The following is a 19,553-nucleotide window of genomic DNA, read 5'->3' as shown; positions in this document are numbered from 1 at the left end:
ATTCTGCGACTCAGTAACCTGATCTCCTTCTGAATGCAAGTTTGAGTACAGTTAAGTAAAAGATTATGGTGGAGCCCCTTGAGAATGGGGAGGGAGGAAGGTGGTTTAGATTGAGTGCTCTTAATACTCCATCTGTCATCTGTGTGGTTAACATGTCATATATATGGTTGCTATGTGAGACTCTCGCAGTGGAAGATTGTAGGTCTTGAGAGGACTATTGCTAACTTGTAGTTGATATGTTTTAAGGATAGTTTAAAGAAAATAATAAGCAGCCTCCTCAAAAAAAAAAAAAAGCAAGCTGGAGAGAGATGCCAGTGCAAGGAATAGAGTGAAAAAGTGAACGTGTCAGCTGCTCTCTGGTGCCCGTTCTGCGTGGGAAGGGAGATCTGATAAGGGACAGTGCTCGCTGCTGCTTGGGCAGGGAGAAAGGAGGTAGTCGGAACTTTGTGTGTGCACGTCTTCTGTTCTGCCACTTCTGTCGTACAGAAACAGTGGGAGTTTCTGTCCCTCAGCTGAGGGGACCTGTGTTTTGGAGAGCTTGCTGGAGTGCACGAGACTTCCCCCTGCCCCTGCTGCTGGGTTTAGGGTTCCTGGGGAATGGTACGCGTTCATGTCTGTGCAGAGTTGCAGTGTGCCTGGCAGGTCTGCCTGGGGCGTGGGAACCTCCAGGTTCCTCAGTTAGATAAGTACCGAGCACCCCTGCCCTGGGGTCGGTGGGGAAGGGTAGCTATGTGTTTGGATTAGCTGAGCTAATGGTTAGTACAATGAATTTGCATTTCCTTATCTTTTGGTTTTGCCTTTCTAAGGGTTTCTAATTTTGGCCTGGTTACTTTGATGGATTAAATTACATTTGTTCGTTTATCCCCGAGTCTGGTTTTGTGACAAAAGTGCTCTGTGCAGTTTCACAAACTAAGGACACCCCGCTCCTGTGGGACTGGCCAACAGGCAGTGGGAAAATGCTGGAGGATTTATAGCTCTCCTGCTACTTTGCAAAAAACACCTGCACCTCTCTGGGCTGTAGGTAAGGCACTCCTCCATGCTTGGGTCCATGGGCTGAACCTTCTCCCAGTGTTAAATGGCTGTGTCATGGCTGATTGGAATACTGGTTTTTTCCTAAAATCTAAGCAAGAGTGAGGTGTCACTTTTTTCATAATAGCCCCATTAGATGTTTGGCTGCAACATGGAAAATGAGGTTCAAACCCTCCTCAGCCTCAGGCCAGTCCTGTCACCCATCTGTAGCAACCACAAAGTACACCCAGACCTCGATGTTCCCATTCTGCTGCTGCCTTGAACCCAGCTCGGTGGTGTCCCATGTGCCACTCCCACTTGTTGTGGTCCTTTTCTTGGCCCCGTGTGTTCTTTTGAGTCTCTTGTGATGACAGGTCTCCTAATACCACCTCAGAGATCACTCTGGAGCCAATTCCTGCCCCACTTTTCTTATTGCTGTGTCTTAGCTCTCTCATGCATCTTGATTAACCCAACCCTTTCACCTAAAATCTGGTTGCTTTTATCTGTCCAGAGATGTTGCTGCTCTGGACATCACTTTGTGGTGTCATTGTTCTGCCCTGTGTCCCCCCACCATGTTCCTAACATTGCCATGGGTTTGTGCTCTTTCGGGCCAGCTCTGTCGATGCCCACATGGAACAACTCCTGTTGCAGTCTCGTGCTTCATGCCAGGATCTTGCTGGGCCTGCCCAGCTCCCCTATTACTGTCTCATGTGTTGATTTTTGGTGTCACTGTTTGCACTTGGTTTGTCCAGGTGCCACCCATGTGTCATGCAGAGACCTCTCCCCATGCTACCAGGTTGAATCTAGGGATGGCCATAGAGACCACACTCCAAGTTCACCTAAGGGAAAACTCATTGCCGCCTTCTCGCAGGGCACCCGCACCTGCGGCATGGCTGTCCTTATACTGCTCCCGTCCATCCACGCTCCAGCGGCTCTGGTGGAGTGGGTGGCCATCTCAGGCCAGCAGCCCTGCTCTGCTTTTTCCAATCTTACAGCAGTTGGTTTCATTAGAAGATGTTTCGTTTCCTTAAGATTGTTGTCCCTGTGCACTCTTAGCATGATGCTGGCCGAGTTGCAAAGGCAGAATCTTTGTTAATGGTAAATAGGGATGTATAGGGAGGAGATGTCTGGGGCTTAAAAGCCCTCTTAAACCAAAATTGATACTAGCAGCAAGAAGTATTTGAATTGTTAACTAAGCAAAATGTTTTAAGTGATCAGAATCCTTTCTGCTAAGCATTTTCATCAGTGAAATTCTGTTTGATCCAAACTGGAGCTGCAAGGGCTGTGTGTGCTCCAGAGGAAGACTGTGGGATTTGGGGTATCTCTGAGAAATTCTGAGGTGGAGAGACATGTTCCACCATAATTCTGGAATCAGAAAAATGGAAATCACACTTTCCAGCCTCTATTTCTTCAGGCTTCAGATATTGTCCCGGTTAGTAGATTTGCTGTTTCTTCGTTGAATTCCCTTTGGAATGCTAGGAGATACCATCAAGTCCTTCTGACTGTTCCTGAACCCTCTTCTGAGGGTACTTGATTTAGGATGGATCCTCTTGTAATGCATAGAGTGCATCATACACACAGCTATAAGTCTTGATCCTGACTGTGGAGTTTCTTGGCGTGGTGCTGGGCATCTGTAATGGGATTCCTGCAGCCAACCCTAAGGTCCCACTCCAAGGTAATGATCTGTGAAGGAACCAGTTAAAACAAATGCCTGTTTCAGTTGGGATCTAGAGAGGCTTGCAAACATGCCAGACCTCCGTAATGGATCTCTGGAGGGAGAACAGTACCTGGAGGAGCTCCAAGTCCCACCTTCTTCATGCACATCACTGAAGAATAGCTCCCTCCTGCGCCCGCTGTGCCCAGCGCTTTTGCTCGCAGGCCCCTTGCTGCGCTGGGTCACAGTGAGCTGTTTCTCTGCGGAGAGATGGATTGGCTTTTAAGACATGGTATCTGCTGGGTATATTGGGAAAAACTGCCCTCTTTTGCATTTCTTAGTGAGTTTTTCAGCAAGTAGATTTTTTTTTTCCACTCTCACAATGATTGTAACAGGATTTTATTCTCCTACAGCCAGCTGTTAGCAATTAGCAACTTGATCCATTCAGTCCCGAGAACAGAGTTTAACACTTTCTTGCCTCTGTGAGGATGTTGCTAATCCTGTTTTTGCTGGTTTCGGGCTTGCGCTGTAGTTTTGGCACTTTCTGTGTATGTGTGGGCAGGTCAGGAAGAAAGGCATGAGTACAGCAAGGGAGTCTAATGCTGCCGAAAGAGCTGCAAAGAAAAGTATCAAGTAGTCTACGTAGGAAAAAAAATCATTAGGAAGATGATTTCCAAGCAGTTTGCACAGAGGCTTGTATTTAGTAGTATGTTTCAGTGTCTTCTAGCACTTGGAAATGTGCAGTTTGGGAATCCAATCTACTACTAGCTGAGATTCAGACTCGGCAGAAATGAACATCGGTAGTTCTTCAAACAGCGATTTCTGGTAGTATGAGCTCCTGAGTGGAGCTGAGGCTCCTCTAAATTACGAGATGGGAGTGAAAAACACTCTTGGTGTCCTTGCTCAAGGGAACAGCAGCTGCTGTGGAGCACTAGATGAGAAGTGACGCTGCTCCCTGTGTGCAGCACCTCTCCTGGGACTCCCAAACATGCACTTCGGTGGTCCAGGACTGGAAATCAAGTGTGCTGGGAAGAGCAAACCCAGCACAGCCTGAACCCAGCTTCTGGGGTCTCTGCATCGGGCTGAACTGCTGGAAATAGTTCATCACTGCCACGTCCAAAGGTGAGGATTTGTCTCACCAAACTGTAGCCACCTGGGAGTGCTGAGGCTAGTCCAGGCCATTTAGGTTCCCTTTGTCATTAGTGGGGATAGACACATCCGGAGAGGATTCATCCTGCTTGTCACAGACACTGTTTAGGCAAGGGCCAAATTCAAAGCCATCTTTCACAGGCACAGAGCTCCAGACAAGCAAACTAGAGCCAGCTCAGGTTTCCCTTTCCCTCCTGGAGGCCAGGCTGGCCTCCATGGCCATATCTTCCAGTTTTGGCTTGCAGCTCCCCCAAGCCACACCATTTTCATGTGACCTGCTGAGCTCCACATACCCATCAAGTCCTAGGAAGCCCCCAGTTCACTGGGTACTGCCTGCAGGATAGGGTGGGCCGGACAACCAAGCCCCCCCAACCCATACCTTTCCTCCAGCACTGGCCGCTGGCTCAGCGGCAGGAGCTGACACGGTGCTTGGGTATTTCTGTGCGACTTTCCTTGCCCACCCTCCACCCCATTCCTTCTTCCCTTCTGTTAACTTTTACATTCTGATCGCTGTGTTCAAGCGCTTAAATGATGTGACTGGCTATGTGGCAATGCAACAGATGTGATTTAGAACATGGTGTGAGCTTTGCATAAAGCAAAGCACTTAAATTATGGTGTTTGGTCTGTACCTGGTCAAATGAGATAATGCTGCTGTTTGTGTTAGCACATTGTGATATTGCTGTCACATTGGCAGCTGTTGTCATGACTTGCTCACATCTCATTTTGAGAGAATGAAAGAAACTTAGCACAGCTACTCTATGGTCAAAAGCCAAAATCCTTATGCTAAGTTTCAGCTTAGTACCTTTCTCGTGGGGTAGTAGCTGATCCCGGCTGGGCTGTGAGCGCTGTGCTGATGGCAGGGGATGGGTGCTCTTTCCTCCCCGTGCTCCGCTGCAGGCAGATGTCTGGGCGTCTGCCTCCCTGCTGTTGCTCCTCCTTTGCTGGGCTTTTGGATCAAATGGGAAGCCAAGGCATCTCAACACTTACAGTGATGTCTCATTTCTTTTTTTGCTCCAACAGCAGGCTCTGGTCTTTGCCTAGCCCTGTACGATTGCTATTTCAGTGCTGCCTGGCCACCCTTTCCCTTGAGCCTGGCCATGTTACAGATGGAAATCCCAGGGTTTGGTGGTTTGGTGGTGCTAGCCTGTGTCTTTACAGATGCCTGTTTGCCAGGCTCTGTTTCTAGGCTCTGAAGGGGGTGGTGAGGGCATGGAACACGTGTGCTTGGCCTCTGCTGTCTGAGGGCTCTGGTACAGCTGGCAGCTTTTAAACCTCTGGCTGAGATGTCACCTGGGAGATATCTCCAAGCTGCTGTTCTCCTGCCAGGACCTCCTCAGCAACTTGCAGCTCCATTCAGTAGCTGTTCTAACATGGGGACCCAGCGTAAGGATCTTCTCTAGCCCAGGCTATGCCCACTTAGTGCAGCTGGTCTGGGCAGACACCTGGGCCATGGTCAGGGCACCCCATATAGCACCAAACAGTGCCCTGCTGTGTTTTCCATCTCCTTCTCCAGGAACGTGGTTAAAGTTAAAGCTTTAATGTTCATGACTCTTTCCTTTCTCACATCCTGTGGGAGGACAGTTTCCTCTAGTACTGAACTCTCTGCAGCTCCCGATATGACTCCTGCTTTGGGAGCCTCTGGAGCACCCTAGGAAATCACCAGCATAGCTTCACATCCACCAGGTCTGTCTCCAAACTCTGCTCCAAAAATGTCTTTACAAAAATCTCCCTCCACGTGGCTACAAGAAGTCTCTGTTCCATGGTACTTGCAGTCTGTCATGGGATGGTCGGAACTGGTGTGTGTGCATCAGAGATCACCCCCCTTGATTTCGGGGGGGGAAAGATGACCTTGGATACACACACAGCTTGAGAGTGCTTGGTCAAAACCTCTTTTTCTGATTGCCAGACCCTGCTGCTGAGATATGGGCTGCCTTTTCTCTCTGGTGCTTTGCTCTTGCACGCTTGCCACCTGAGATGCCACAAAAATCACGGACCGTTGTTGTCGGCCTCCTCCCAGCCCTGGCCAGGGTGTTCACGTGGAGCACAAGAGGTGGCTGAAGCAGGAGGGGTCCTGGCAATTTTAAGGTCTTTTTTTTTGTTTGTTTGCTCGTGTTGTTGCATGGCTGGGCACAGCGCTGCTGGGCAGCATCCACCGATCATTAGTTTCCCCTCCCGCATGCGTGTTTGGCGCTCTTCCCAAGAAGGCCCTTAGTTGTTTTTCAGGCTCGGAGCCATCTTTTCTGACGGAATCCAGCAGGGACAATGGCCAGTAGCAAATCCTTAGGAAAGAGAATAAAAACAGGGCAAGCTTCAGTGATTCTAACCCTGATTTAGCTTCTGGGCGTCTAGCAATCTGCAGCTGGGGGATTTCCTGAGCCAAAGGTTTTACCTTTGGATTTAAGAAGCTGTGGTGTATTTCTGTTGTGAATATATCCAATGGTTTTAGTATCCACGGCAACTCATGGCTGTGACTTGTACAGTTTAATTATGTTGGGTGGAAAAAACCAGCCTTTTGTTACAAATCTCTGCGCTAATGGCATCTGATGTTCTTGCACGCTTGTATGCACTGGCATGATGATGGTCCCTTTTATATCCTCTCTTCCTTTACTAACAAATCCTAACATTCAGTTTTGCCTTTTTACTACCACTCTGAGGATTCTTGAGCCAACCACTCTTTAGTCCTGGCAACTTTTTGTTTATTGATTCGTTCTCTTTTCTTTTTGCCTGACATTTCAATATGAGACAAAGCCTCTAACCTGCCTTCTGTAAAGCTATCTTCCAGGATGGAAACCTCCTGAGGCGCCTTGTAGTGAATGTGGACGTAAAAAATTCGCATAACTGCTGATACGACCTTGTGTTCCTTTAGGTGTTATCATGGCTTTCCACTGAAATTGCCAGCATTTAAGCCCTTTGCTATTTTCCTTGTTTCCAAACAGGAAATTAAGTGTGCTCGCATGTGTGAGTGCACATGCTCTTTTGGCAGCAATGTGGACATGTAGGGAGAGATTATTCTTGCCCTGGTTTAGACGTTTATCTTAAGGTTGTGTGACAAGTTCCAGAGTGCCCACTTGGCTACTTGGAGTACACAGCCGGTGCAATAGAGGTGTGCATCAAGTGGATAAGCACCGCTTGGGCAGCCTGGTTGGACTGTCCAGATTCATTGTAGATGCAGCTTCAGTACTTATTAATATAATAAGGAAAGTGAAGAGTCAATGGGGGAGAGATTACTTCGCACTGGACTTGTTTAAGAGCGGTTAAGAGAGTATGTCCACGTAGTAGTCATGGCAGCTGAGCTCCTAAAAGCTGAATTATGTTAATAGCTCTAGAGGTGGTATGGGTAGTCAGGCGGTCATTGGTTCTTCACTAAGCCTCTGATCTGGTGATGGGTCAGAGCAGGCCTGAGGCCAGGACACTCTTGAAGGCATGGAAGGTTGCCCAACCCATCATGAGGCAATGGTGGTAATGCAAGCCTGCAGCACAGAGAAGTCCTGCCTTTGGAGGACTATCACCTTTTCTCTTTGCTTTGTCTTTCAGAAATGTAGATGGCAGCTGCTGTCTTTGAAGGACTCACGCCCATCTGACCCTGCGCAGCACCTCCGATTGCTACCATGATCTTCTGCATGCTGCTGTTGGCCTCACTGCCTGAGCCGTCTGGCACCGAAGTCAACCCTGGTAGGGAGCTGCCAGGCTGGGAGAGGACTCTGATCTCCCACCTTTCATGTGCTCGTTCTCAGCCTTTCTTTGCTTCTTATGGTGAATGCATATAAATGTAACAAACGCACGTAAATATAATCACTAACATAGGTCCTGAATGTCCTCTTCTGGACTGAGATGGCCAGTCTTCCTTGGCAGCTGTCCTGGAGTGGGACACCTCTTCTGACAGTCCCAGGAGGGCTCAGGCACGTGGATATACTCCTTTCTCTGCCCACCCAGGTGGTCCGTGCTCTCAGACCTGTCCTGAGCTCTGATTAGCCCGTCATTGCTTTGACCATGTGGTCTGCAGAACAAACCTGGCTCTAGACTGGCTCAGAGATACCATGCTCACTGTGGAAAGCAATTTATCAGTTAGCAAAGCATAAGCCACAGCTCTCTAGCCAGCAGGAGGGGTTCTGGAGAGACAAGTGTGGAAGGAAAGGTAGAAAACCCTACCTAGCAAAAAGCTGGGGTGGAGGCAGGGATATGAGCCTGTGAGTCCCTGTGAAGGGCATCACCTCTTATCCTGCGGGATTTGGCAAGTTACAGCCATGATGCAGTTGGGTAAGGTAATGATCTGCAATATATTGCAAAAATCCCTGTAATGAGGTGGTTTGAACTGGAGACAGCCTGTGAAATAAATAAGTCTAATCCTTTCCCAGCGTGGCTGAAGGTGTGGTGAGGCAGCAGTGCTACCCTGAGGGCCTTTGTCTGCTGTACTGATCTGGCTCGTTTGGAGCCCTTTGACTGTATCTGGCTCTGGCCTGTGGATCTTTGCAGAGGTTTGAGGTTGTGCTGCAACCAGCCAGAAGTGAAGTGAGGCCCGTGGTTTGCTCAGCAGGCACTCCTGGGGTCCCTGTTACCCAGCCGTTCTCTGCATGGTACACACCCCCACATGTTCAACTTTGAACTGGGGTTGCCATCTGGTTCTGATGGTTAAAACCTAGTGGAAGAAGAGGGAAGACAGCAGCTAGAGGGTCAGTCATGCGCAGATTCCTTTTTGGTGTTGGTAAGCACAGAAGTTAGCACTCCCAAAGGTGCAGGAATAATTCCCCCCACCAGATCCTGGGAGGTGGGGTGGGTTCTGAGCACAGGGCTGTGGTCCCACCCTCCTGCAGTAATCTTTTCCACCAAGAAATAAGCATGTAGCTTTGTTCACACTTCTCAGTTCTGCCTGTGACTTCCTCAAGCAGCTTTGCTTTCTCAGCTCCCACAGCTGCTCAACTGCCTCTGCCCCAGAGGGCCATGCCCTGTTGTTCCCAGCCAGACCCCAGCACACCCAGAGCCCAGCTGATGCTGTGATGTCCACAGGCTCCACTGAGTATCTTGACTTCCTGATCTGCTCCAGGAGTGGTCTGAAGCACTTCCTGCATTGCCTTCTAAACCAAAGGGGCTGCTTTGTGGATGATTTTGGACTTATGTAGGAAAGATTCTGTGGAGTCCTTCTGCCTAGCATCAGTTGTTTGACCTCACAGACAGAGGTGAGCTGTGGCACTTTTCTGAGCCTCAGTGGATCCTGTCTGCATGGCAGGTGAGTGTCCCTGAGTGAGTAGTAAAGGGTTAGGGATATCTGCACAGGAGTCCTGGTGGCACCTAAACAGAACCCAAGGTTGGTTTTGCTCGAGAGGATGTGCATTTTGGTCAGAGTTTCATGCAGCTTGTTTTGGTGAGAGCCATGGCCACCCATAGAGTGGTCAGGGATGCTCTGGCTTCCACCTGCCAGCCCTGGGTTTGTGAGCAAATGAGTTTTAAGGACTGCAGTAAGTCCCAGTCCCCCAGTGTCCTTCCCAACTAGCTAACTCTCCATCTGGCATTGCTGTAGGGTGTGCACTTGACCTTTAAATAAGGTGCGATCAGCCAGGAGTTCCACTGCAGAAACACAAAAACCACTTTCAGCTGATGCCCCCACCCTTTTGGAAACTGCAGATACCCATAGTTCAGCAACATACTGGCTTTCCAGCAATAGGTCAGATTGTACTGGTCTGTGGTGGGACAGGTAGGAGTGAAGATGGTCAAGGCTAGTTTGGTTTACTATCAGGACAGGGTTAGAGCTCTTGGTTGGCTTTCAGCAACCACAGTTGTCATGCTTGATCCTAGCCAGCCACCAGCTGCCTCCCAGTGAGGTCTTCTGTAAACAGGCCTCTCGAGAAACCTCGGACACATGAATGAATGTTCTGGGTGAGACTGGAGGCCCATTCAGCTTGGTGTCCTGACTCCAGCAGGGTCCCATCCCTCCTGGTTCTGGAAGAGTGCACGATGGGCAGGCACGCAGCAGTGCTTTACCACAGGTATGCTCTCGGCTTGCCGCAGTCTGCTGCTTCGGAGCTTTCTGAGCTAGCGCTTGTGTGTTTGCCTGTGGTAGCTGTGAGTTTGTCCAGCTGACTTTTGAACCCATGTGAGCCTTTGGCATTCGGAGTGTTAATAGAGTAAGGATGTGCATGCTGTTTTTGAAGTCTGTTACCTGATCTCTTGATGCCTCTTGTTTCTGGTATTTTCAGAGACGGCGAGTAATTGTTCAGGATAAAAATTATCTTTGTCATACTTCAGTAATCCCTTTTGTAAGGATGAGGCTGCTGATCTTTCCTTTTGCATCATCTGTGTTGCCACCTTTGCCTTTTGATGGGAGAAGGAAGGAGTAAGAGCTCTATTCCATATCTGACTGGCCTGCGACCAAGAATACAGACAGTAGTGTAATGGTGTTTTCTAGTTTGTTTTGTATGTATTCCCATAATATGCTTTTTTCTATACTAAATAATCTGGTGTTATCAGCAAACACTGTCACCTCGCCCCCCTTCTCCATTACAAGACTATTTAGGAATTTATAGAACATTCATTGAGACTGTGCCTAACAACAGCTGCAGCCCAACCCTATCGAAAGAACCTCTGTTTGCAAACATTTCTCCATTGAAATCCCTCAGGTAGTTACTCTGCCTGTGGTTGGTTGTTCTGCATGATGGTAACAACAAGGTGGGTTTCATGCCTCTCATCTTTCCTCATAGCTTCTGAACCTGGTGAAGAGCTTTGTCCAGGTTTGGTACAAGGGTAGCAGTCCTGAGATACAGGAACGAGGAGGATGCCGAAGGCAGTGCCCTTGCTGAGGGAAAGACAGGCAGAACTGCCGATATGGCAGCGTAGCAGTGAGGGTGCCAACCAACATGCGTGCCACTGGAGTGACTGGAACATGTGCTGGCACTTGCCTGTGTCACTGCAGACAGGGGAGGAGCTGGGGCTGCTGTGATGGGGCTGCTGTGAGCTCAGAGGACAAAGACCAAAAATCTATGGGGGAGTGCATTTCCTTTTTTTCTGGGACTTGCTGTTGACTATGTGTTTGTCTTTTGATTGTTTAACAATTTAATCTCATATAACTTTCTTTTTAATCTGCTTTTGATGTCAGTTTGACAAAAATATCTTGCCTGCCTGTTTTGAATACTGACCCTTACTGAATACATTAAGACTTTGAGTTTTCTGAAACATCTCTAATATTCCAAGATGTGTTTAAAAACTTGTGTTGGGGAGAAAGCTTGGCCAGCTTGGATTTGTAAGCTACATCTGCTTGTCTTTTGTGTATTGAGCTGTATCGAACTTGTAGAGCTCCATGGCTTGAGCCAGTTGTGTCTGTGCTCCCTGGAGGCACCAAGTTTCAGAGTTTTCTCATGCCTGGAGAGAAATTCTTGCTGCACTTGAGGCTAGAAGCAGGGAACAGACCAAGATGGGGCACGGGCTTGGGCTCCAAGGTAAGCTCTAACCTGCAGTGACATGACAGAGCAGATGTTTCCATAAGCTATCTAGTCATCTGTAATAGAAGCTGTTAACTTCTTGCTTGTTACTGGATTGGTGGAAATAATAGTAATTGTTCTCATTTGAATGCAAGTCAAACATCCAGTTTATTCCAGAAGAAGAAAAATCTTTAGCAAATTCTTCCTTTTTATGTTGCATCATTATTGATAAATAATTTTTCATTGTAAAATAGGTCAATACAACCAGTAACACTAGTATGGTTTTGGCTTTCGTGTTCTTACAATGTTTCTTTCTAAAGTTTTTTGCCTTGCCAGGACTCTGCTGAATGATCTGAACTCTGAGTGTATTTCATTAGTTATTTCAGTTGATGGTAATCATCATCTTTATTTGCATTCTCTATTTTATCATTACCATGTTTATTCCCTAGTCATTGATGGCCTTTTAATTAAACTTGTCTGGTGATTTAGAAAGAATTGGTACTGATTTTTTTTTTTACTTGGTTTTGTTCCCATTTTCAGCTATATGCCGTTACCCTTTGGGTATGCATGAAGGGACAATACGGGATGAAGACATCACTGCTTCCAGCCAGTGGTATGATTCCACAGGACCCCAGTACGCACGGTAGGTTTATCTCTGGTAAAAAAATGTAACCCTTTTTTCCTTCTAGATATATAGTATGTGATTGAGGAAGAAGTTCCTTCATCCTTAAAGCAACCTTAAGTTTGCTTAGCTTGTTCGTTGCTCCCATGTTAAATCTAATTAGTGCAGAGTGAAAGACCAAGAGGCAGAAGTCATGGTCACAAGCTGTAAATAGGAAATTCTGAATCAATGTTAAGGAAAAAAACAACCTTTCCCATGAGGATGAAGTGGTGGAGCTCTGACAGGTACACAGAGATGTGGTGATGTTTCAGTGTTTGGAGATTTTCAGGATGTGGCTGTACAAGTCCTTGAGCAACATTTTGTAGCTTTGTAGTTAGCCCTACTGTGAGCAGGAGATTCCAGAGACTTCCAGAGGTTGCTTCCAACCCTGGTCTTCCTATACTTCTGTGAATAAATCTCTAATGGATTTATGACTCATGGGTCAGCTGGGGACAGTGCCCCTGGGATTCTTGTAGAGCACTTTAAACTAAATTGTAGGAAATAATTGATGAGGATGAACTTTTCAACAGCATCATATTGAGGAAATGGGCTGTGTCTACTTTGACTCAAAAACCTGGAAACTGCAGAGTTGAGGAATTGTTCAAAAAGAGTTAAAGGATTTTCTTTCAATGTCAAGCGGTACTACAGTCTTTCTTATAAGAATTTTTTTTGTGATTTCACTTCTCTTGAAGCTACTAACTGGTGATTCACAACATACTTAGGGATGTAAGTTTCCTTAGAACTGTTTGTAATGATGTTATCAAACATTCCTACAGTTTCAGTGCAAGTCAGATATGAATTTCAGGTTAACTATGATACTCTATTTTTATAATGAATTTGGGCAGTCCAAAATCATAAAATTCTTCTAGTGCTTGATTATTATTTTTTTCTTTGTCTGTGGTAGAGCAAAGATGCTAAGTGTTGTGTGTTTCAATGGAGTTTGAATAAGCCTGTGGGTCTGAAAGCTGGAAGCCTTATTTTGTTCTCCAAGATATGGCTTATCTCTAGTTCTGCAAATGCTTCGGGCATCACTTGCCATCTGTTACCATCATCTCTTTGCCAGGACAGCTGGATGTCCACAGGGCGAAGGCGTGAAGGCACCCTCTAGCTGACTTCATGCTGTTAGAGGTCATAGTTGTCCTACGCAGATGTCTGTTCCTGTCACTTCAGTCACCCCTCCTGCCTTTCTTATAACTTCTTTTACTTGCCACTTCACCATAATAACACAAACAGCTGACCAGCCTGAGACAAAAATCTTCTCTAACCTGTGCCTTGACCTTCTGTCTCTGCTTCTGGGAGAGACATGCTTCCTTGATGCATGGGGGTTGACACTCACCGATCCCATCATCTCTAACATCGTTTAGAGATGGGATAGCTGTCCGAAAGGCAAGGGTACTTCAAGAGTTTGCTGTTTGCTAAGAAAGTTGCCGAACAGCCCACATGAGCTTTTTGTGTCTGGATAACCTTTTCACATTTAAAACACCTGCCACCTTGTGACTTGCACAGCTGAGCCTACAGAGGCGTAGGTAAGGCAGTGTTTCCTTCGGTGGCTCCACCTGCCGATTGCTCTGCTCAGCATGCCATCTCCAAGGAAAAAAGCCTTAATCTTTGCAGCTGGTGCCACAGTGTTCACCTTTGAAGCAGAGACCTTCACATCGTACACCTAGCAGTGTCCTCCACAAGCAACTGTGCTGAATGAAGGAGAGGTGGAAGATGTGTTGAGATGACCTAGAATAATTTGTAGATGGGCAGAGCTTTTCTTTCTAAAATGTGTTTTTAAGATAAGCTCCTTTTTGTGCCTGTTAGAGCAGTAGGAGGTGGTCAAGCAGAGGTTCAGGCCTTACTGTATGGGGTTTAGGAGAAGTGAGTGTGCGCTTTACCAGCAAGGTGCTAAAAACCATGCAGTATGCAATTACCTACTGAGTAGCATAGTTGTTTCTAATCAATGTGAAAGTATGTGTCTGGGAAAGAAATTACTTCTAACAGTTAATGAAAGATAGGTGAAACTGGGGGAGTTGTTCTGAACAGGGCAAAACTGGTGACAGGACTCTGTCTCAGTCAACCATCACCCCAAAGGGGAGGGGTATTTGGTAGCCAGCTGTTGGGTCTCACTTGTTGAATTGGTTTTTTTTTTCCAATTCCCAAAGTTTCAAGGTGTTTCCTCAGTTACCAGGAAGGCTGAATCCTTGGAAGTGACATTTTTTAATGTGTGTGGTTTTTCCCTCAGGTTACAGAGGGAAGAGGGGGATGGAGCCTGGTGCCCAGCTGGTTTGTTGCAACCAGAAGATGTTCAGTTCCTTCAAATTGACCTGCACAAGCTCTTTTTCATCACCTTGATTGGGACTCAGGGACGGCATGCCCGTGCCACAGGCAAAGAATTTGCCCGTGCTTACCGGATTGACTATAGCCGCAATGGAGAGCGCTGGATCTCCTGGAAGGATCGTCAGGGCAGGAAGGTGAGTTGTAGTAGGAACTGAATCGTGGAGCACCCAGAAGTGAAGTCATAGAGAACTAGACTGTAGAAGGCACGTTGTCTACATACTGCCTAGTGCATCGTACCTTATCGTGACCCGTCTCTGTCAGGCATTCAGTGTCCTCTGCTTTGGTCCTGTGTTTGCTGTGATGTTGGACTGTTATTCCCTGACCTGATCGCCCAAATCCAAGCATTGCTGTGACTAAAAACTGTGGTTCTTCACTATCTTTCTGGCCATGTTCAAAACATCATGTAAATGTCCCTCTGCCAGCCAGACACTTGCTTCTAAATTGGAAGCTGCAAAGCACGTGCCTGTTTTGTGACTAAAAAAAAGAGAGGAGGTGGCAGGGAATGGAGATGAGTTTCTGGATGTCTGATAGTGGTGTTTAATGGAGGGAGGAGTTTAGAGGACAGGAAACGTGCTGAGCACACACACACTCAAAGAGGCTTTCCCACTCATCAGTTGTCTCCCGCTGTCTCCAGACTTGAGCATGCAGCTCAGCACTAGCCGTGCTCTGGTCATGTTCATATGCCTTTCTTAAAGTTCCCCTGGGAAGGAATCCCCTTCTCTCATCTGCAGCTCGCCTGACCTGATCACCGTGCCTCAGGCTGGCTTGTGGAATCTGAAGACCTAAGCCAGACTAGAAAAGGTACTGGGTGTGGTGATGTTTTCTAGCTCTGGGGGTGCTTTGGTAGTCACAGTGGGGTCTGTGTTGCAGTGTTAAGTAATAGCTTCTAGCTTGTTAATGAATTATTTGCTCACTTAGACCTTTGATCAGCTATTTGGCTGTTACCATTATCTTGCCCATCCCTCACATTTTGGTGTGTGCTACAAATGCTGTGTTTGCAGGATGGGAGGGGAAATTTAAACTCCACGAAGCTAACTGTTCTTCGTCAGTACTCTTTTAGCTCAAGTCTGTCTGCATCTCGATTTTATATCAGAATTTAGTTGGTTACACTGTCCACAGGTAGCTAAATGCTTCTTGTCCTGTGCAGAGCAGTGTTCTTGGGCACCCAGGACTGTGTGTGTATCAGGTGTTACAACTTAGGATGGGTCAATTTTTGCAAGATGTTCCTCTTAGGCCATAATAAGGTAATGAGCGTGTGTTCAGCTGTGTATGATGCCACAATTTGAGCCCTCCTCTATTCTGTATATGTGGAAGTCCACATATATTCTGCAAGTGTGTGTACCTGTTCCCCATCGCCTGAGACCAAAAAGCTTTTCCTCCTGGTATCCTTAGAGAAGATGCTTCTGCTCCTCTGCTCTTGCTGTTCTGGACATGACATACGCAATGGGGTGCAATTCCTGCCATTTCAGCTCCTCTGAAAAATGACTTTCCATAAAACATATCTTTCAAAATGTGTCACCAGTAAGAGGCGTATTCCATTAGTGAATTCATATTTCAGAAGCACTGCTGTCTAGTCAAATAATTTGGTAAAAAAAATTCATGTAAAATCATTCAAGCCTTGGTGCAAGATCCTAATCTACTTATTTGTGTGCATTAGAAGGGCCTCTTCCAGTCCCACAGTTGATAGATGCCCAATCACTGATATTTCAGAGTGTGACTATGTGAGCCCATCTTGGCATGTCTCTGTCCAAGGAGATTGCACAAATGGGTTCAGTCAAAACTCCCAACAAATCCCTTCACTGTGCTGCTGAGTGTCAAATCTCACAAGATGTTGGGTCATCAGACACGTAGCACATGCTGTGTCTCGCTAGGAAAGTCACCTCCAGCTTTAATTTGCTCGATAAAGGCAAAGGGTCAAGTTGAAGTGCCCTTGTCTCTGACACCAGCTGAGGATGCAGCTCTCCACTGGCTCTAATATTAGTCACATGGTGCAGTGCTGTTGAGTCCTGGTCCCTCGTCAACTTCTGGTATCAGTCACTTAGAGTTTGCCAGCAGCACCACTTCATTCTTGATGTTGGGAACATTGGCATCAGTAGCGGCCAGGACTGGAAGTTGATGCTGAGTTTGTTCCGCGCACAGCTCATTCACTTTGGGGTTTTTTGGCCCTGAGAAACTCTGTGCTCAATAGCAGCAACCCCACCTTGTGGAGGTGCTACGCAAAGTGCATCTTCCAGATGTCTGTTCAGGACAGGCAAAAATGTCAGCTCTTCCAATACAGAGCTGGTGCAAAGGTACCTTCTTCTGAGGGGGATGGCTGAAGCTTTCTTCCTCTGCCCAGCACTGTGTCCATCTAAGACTTTTTGGCTTGACGTATCTGCTGCCTCAGATTCCCTGACAAATGGTCAACTCCAGGGGATTTGTCCAACTTCTGTGGTGAAGATGTGAGATATTCTGCCATATGCTGTATTCTCTTGGGTTTTATCTCCGATCAGCAAGGATTTGTGGAGCCAGCCTAGGTGGCTTCCAGGTCTCCTGTCTTAGGCCATGTGACAGCTGAAAGGGTTAATTGCTGTCACTTGGTTCCTGAAGACAAGGATTACTTATGTGTAAGTAAGAAGTCACGGGTGTTTCTCCTAGGAAGAGAGATATTAAGAGGCTGCAGATTAAAAGCCTGTTGAGGAGCTGAAGACGATGAGGAAATGGGCTTACATTTTGGTATCCTTCTGTTTTCTTTGGTCAGCTCCTGGGACTGTGCGCCTTTATAGACCTGTCCAACCAGGTGCAGGAAGTTGTTTCAGAATTATCCTGGTGCAATCCAGAAGACCACCAGATGTGACTGGCTCCTCTTCAGGGAGATGCAGTCTTCTGAGTAGCTTCCTTTTGTGGTACAATAAGGTCTTTCACTTCTCAATGGACTCTCCAGCCACACTCTCTCTCCGGAGATCCCCCTGTTGCCATGACAAGGAAGACACCTTTCTGCTCCCTTATTGGCCTCCCTTGTCTTTTAAATTGCCTGTACATCAACAGTCACAATCCATGCGGTCTTTTGAGTAACCTCAGCATCCAATTCATCCTTCCCACCAACAGCATCTTTGAACAGGAGCCCTCACACTTGTAATTCATACTTTTGATATCAAAAATGTTCTTACTCTGTTTCCATGGCTCTGAATTATTTCAAAAAAAAAAAAAAATCTCTTAAGCATTTTGTGTCCACTGCTGGGGGCTTGACAGCTTCAGCTGTTTCCACACACCGACTGTCAAAATAAATAGCGGACCGTTCCCAAAACGGTGGAACTGAGGGAAGGGGAGGGTGAAAGTCCCCACCGTATCGGGCTGCACTTCAGCACGATGGGGTGTCTGTGGCAGTTCTGAACACTTTAGTTCAAGACATCTGCTGTGCAGCTGCTTGCACCTTCATCCCCCAAACACTGCAGCACCTCTGGGGTTTTGTTGGCTCATAGAAAAAGGACATCAGGACCCTCCACCAGGTATCTAGTGATGAGGGCAAGTGCTCAGTTACCTGCTGTTGGAGTGTACGTGGAAACTCACTTCAAGAAAGAAGGTTACATACTAGTAACTGAAGCTTTCTGCAATGTATAGTCCACGTGTACATTCATCTCCCACCTGCCTTTCTCCTCTCCCTCAGAATACTGCCATGTGTGGGTCTGCAGTGGACAGGAGGTGAAATGGCAGCACCCTGTAAGCCGTGTGCCGGGTGGTAGGAGGGGAGCAGCAGCTAATCCTCTGCAGATAGTGCATAGGAAACCTCCCCAGTCTCAAATGATGGGGTACAAGTACACCACTGTATGAACGAACAGCACAACAGGGAGAAGTTGCTGGTAAGGATCTCTCTTCGCCAGGTGATCCAAGGAAACATCGATACTTATGATGTGGTCTTGAAGGATCTTCGACCTCCCATCATTGCACGTTTTATCCGGGTGATTCCTGTGACGGAGATGCCAATGACTGTCTGTATGAGGGTGGAGCTCTATGGCTGTGTCTGGTATGGTAAGTAGCAATTTCCATGCCTGTCACTGGAAAATAGTCCTTACCAACGCTGACTGGGACTCACCTGCGTCCCCACGTAGGCAGAGGGAATCCCAGGCCCACGGAACTGCTTCTGTTGGTCCACGTCATAAATAAAAGGATCATATGGACAGAGGTGATGGAAGGCTGCTGCTGCTGTATTTCTGAGCTATATGGCCTTCTTTTTTAGATGGTTTGGCATCCTATAGCATCCCTGAAGGAGGGACAATAGCGGCTCCTGGCTTCCCCATCGTTTATCTGAATGACTCGACCTATGATGGCTACCAGGAGCGCAGGTGGGAGAAGTCGTCCTGTTCTCTCTCGGTCACTGTGCAAATTATCTCTTCTTTCCTCCTTACCCTGTCACTAGTATCTTGTATCCCAAACACTTCTTTGAGACCTCCAGAGCTGCAAGCTAGCCTACTAGTTCTCCAAAGCATTGTGACTTTGTTGTTCCAGGCCCTTTGATGACATGTTGTTAGTTGCCCTTTTAAAGGAGGGGATGGGCTCAGGATGCATCAGATTAATTTCCCCCAGCTGGCAAAGGCTGGCAGGAAAAAAATAATTTTCTTGTTATTGGAAGTTGTTGCCTCTCTTTAAAGAGAGGAGTGTGTTCTTACGCAGTGAAGTGCTGTCTTTGTTCATAGCGTCCATCTTTACATGATGTGACACAGTCCCGATGCGTCTGCCTTAAAGCCCTCATTGCTCTTGGTCTCTAATTGTGACCGTTTTCATTGCACTGATTTCTTTGTTGGTTCAGGTACAGCCTTAAGCTGTTGTTGATACTGCAGATCATAAGGTGCTACTACTCTTTTGTTGCCCCAGATTGGAGTGGGAGAGCTGGCTGGACCTTCTACCTGTGCAGTCCCAGTGTCCCTGGAGCAGATGAAGGTCCTTCCCCTCTTCATCGCCTTTGCTTCTGCAGTTTGATATCAGAAATGCATTCTCTAGCAGACTGCATCTTAAACTGTTGCAGGAGGTCTCCAGGGTAAACGGGGCATCCGAGAAAGTGCGCAACACCTGAACTCTAGGCCTGCACTTGATATCTGTGAGTTTCTGGACAGATTTGAGATATTGTTTTTGAAAACAAAGCTCTGATGGACTTGAAACAACTTGGAAAACTCCATCACTCCCTGTGAGAAGCTCCAGGTCAGCAGAGGCACCACTGCCAATGTGGTATGAGAGGAAGGTGGCTGATTGCTCACTGTAAAGATTTCTTGGGTATGATGCTTTTCCAATTTGGAGTCGAAAAGCCTAAAGTAACTGGATTTTGACAGCTCATTACAAGGTCTGTTAATTTTTCACATCACTTAGATTAGGTATG

At 47.0% G+C, this 19,553-nt stretch overlaps 1 protein-coding gene across 3 annotated transcripts in view; it reads left to right on the top strand.

Moving 5' to 3' along the window:
• LOC104634765 (discoidin domain-containing receptor 2) overlaps positions 1–19,553 on the top strand; it is a 60,921-nt gene that overhangs the window by 21,281 nt on the left and 20,087 nt on the right. For all 3 annotated transcript variants that reach the window (XM_075772449.1, XM_075772447.1, XM_075772448.1), the window contains exons 2-6: positions 7,346–7,483; positions 11,761–11,863; positions 14,109–14,337; positions 18,064–18,211; positions 18,420–18,525. In XM_075772449.1, the coding sequence (XP_075628564.1) occupies positions 7,420–7,483; positions 11,761–11,863; positions 14,109–14,337; positions 18,064–18,211; positions 18,420–18,525 (650 nt within the window). In that variant the 5' untranslated portion in view covers positions 7,346–7,419. The remainder of the gene's footprint in view (positions 1–7,345; positions 7,484–11,760; positions 11,864–14,108; positions 14,338–18,063; positions 18,212–18,419; positions 18,526–19,553) is intronic.

This window comes from Balearica regulorum, chromosome 20 (genome assembly GCF_011004875.1).
Source record: "Balearica regulorum gibbericeps isolate bBalReg1 chromosome 20, bBalReg1.pri, whole genome shotgun sequence".
In the NCBI taxonomy this organism is placed as follows: Eukaryota; Metazoa; Chordata; class Aves; order Gruiformes; family Gruidae; genus Balearica; species Balearica regulorum.
The sequence above is the reverse complement of the archived record's forward strand: the minus strand, read 5'-3'. Positions and strand labels throughout refer to the sequence as shown.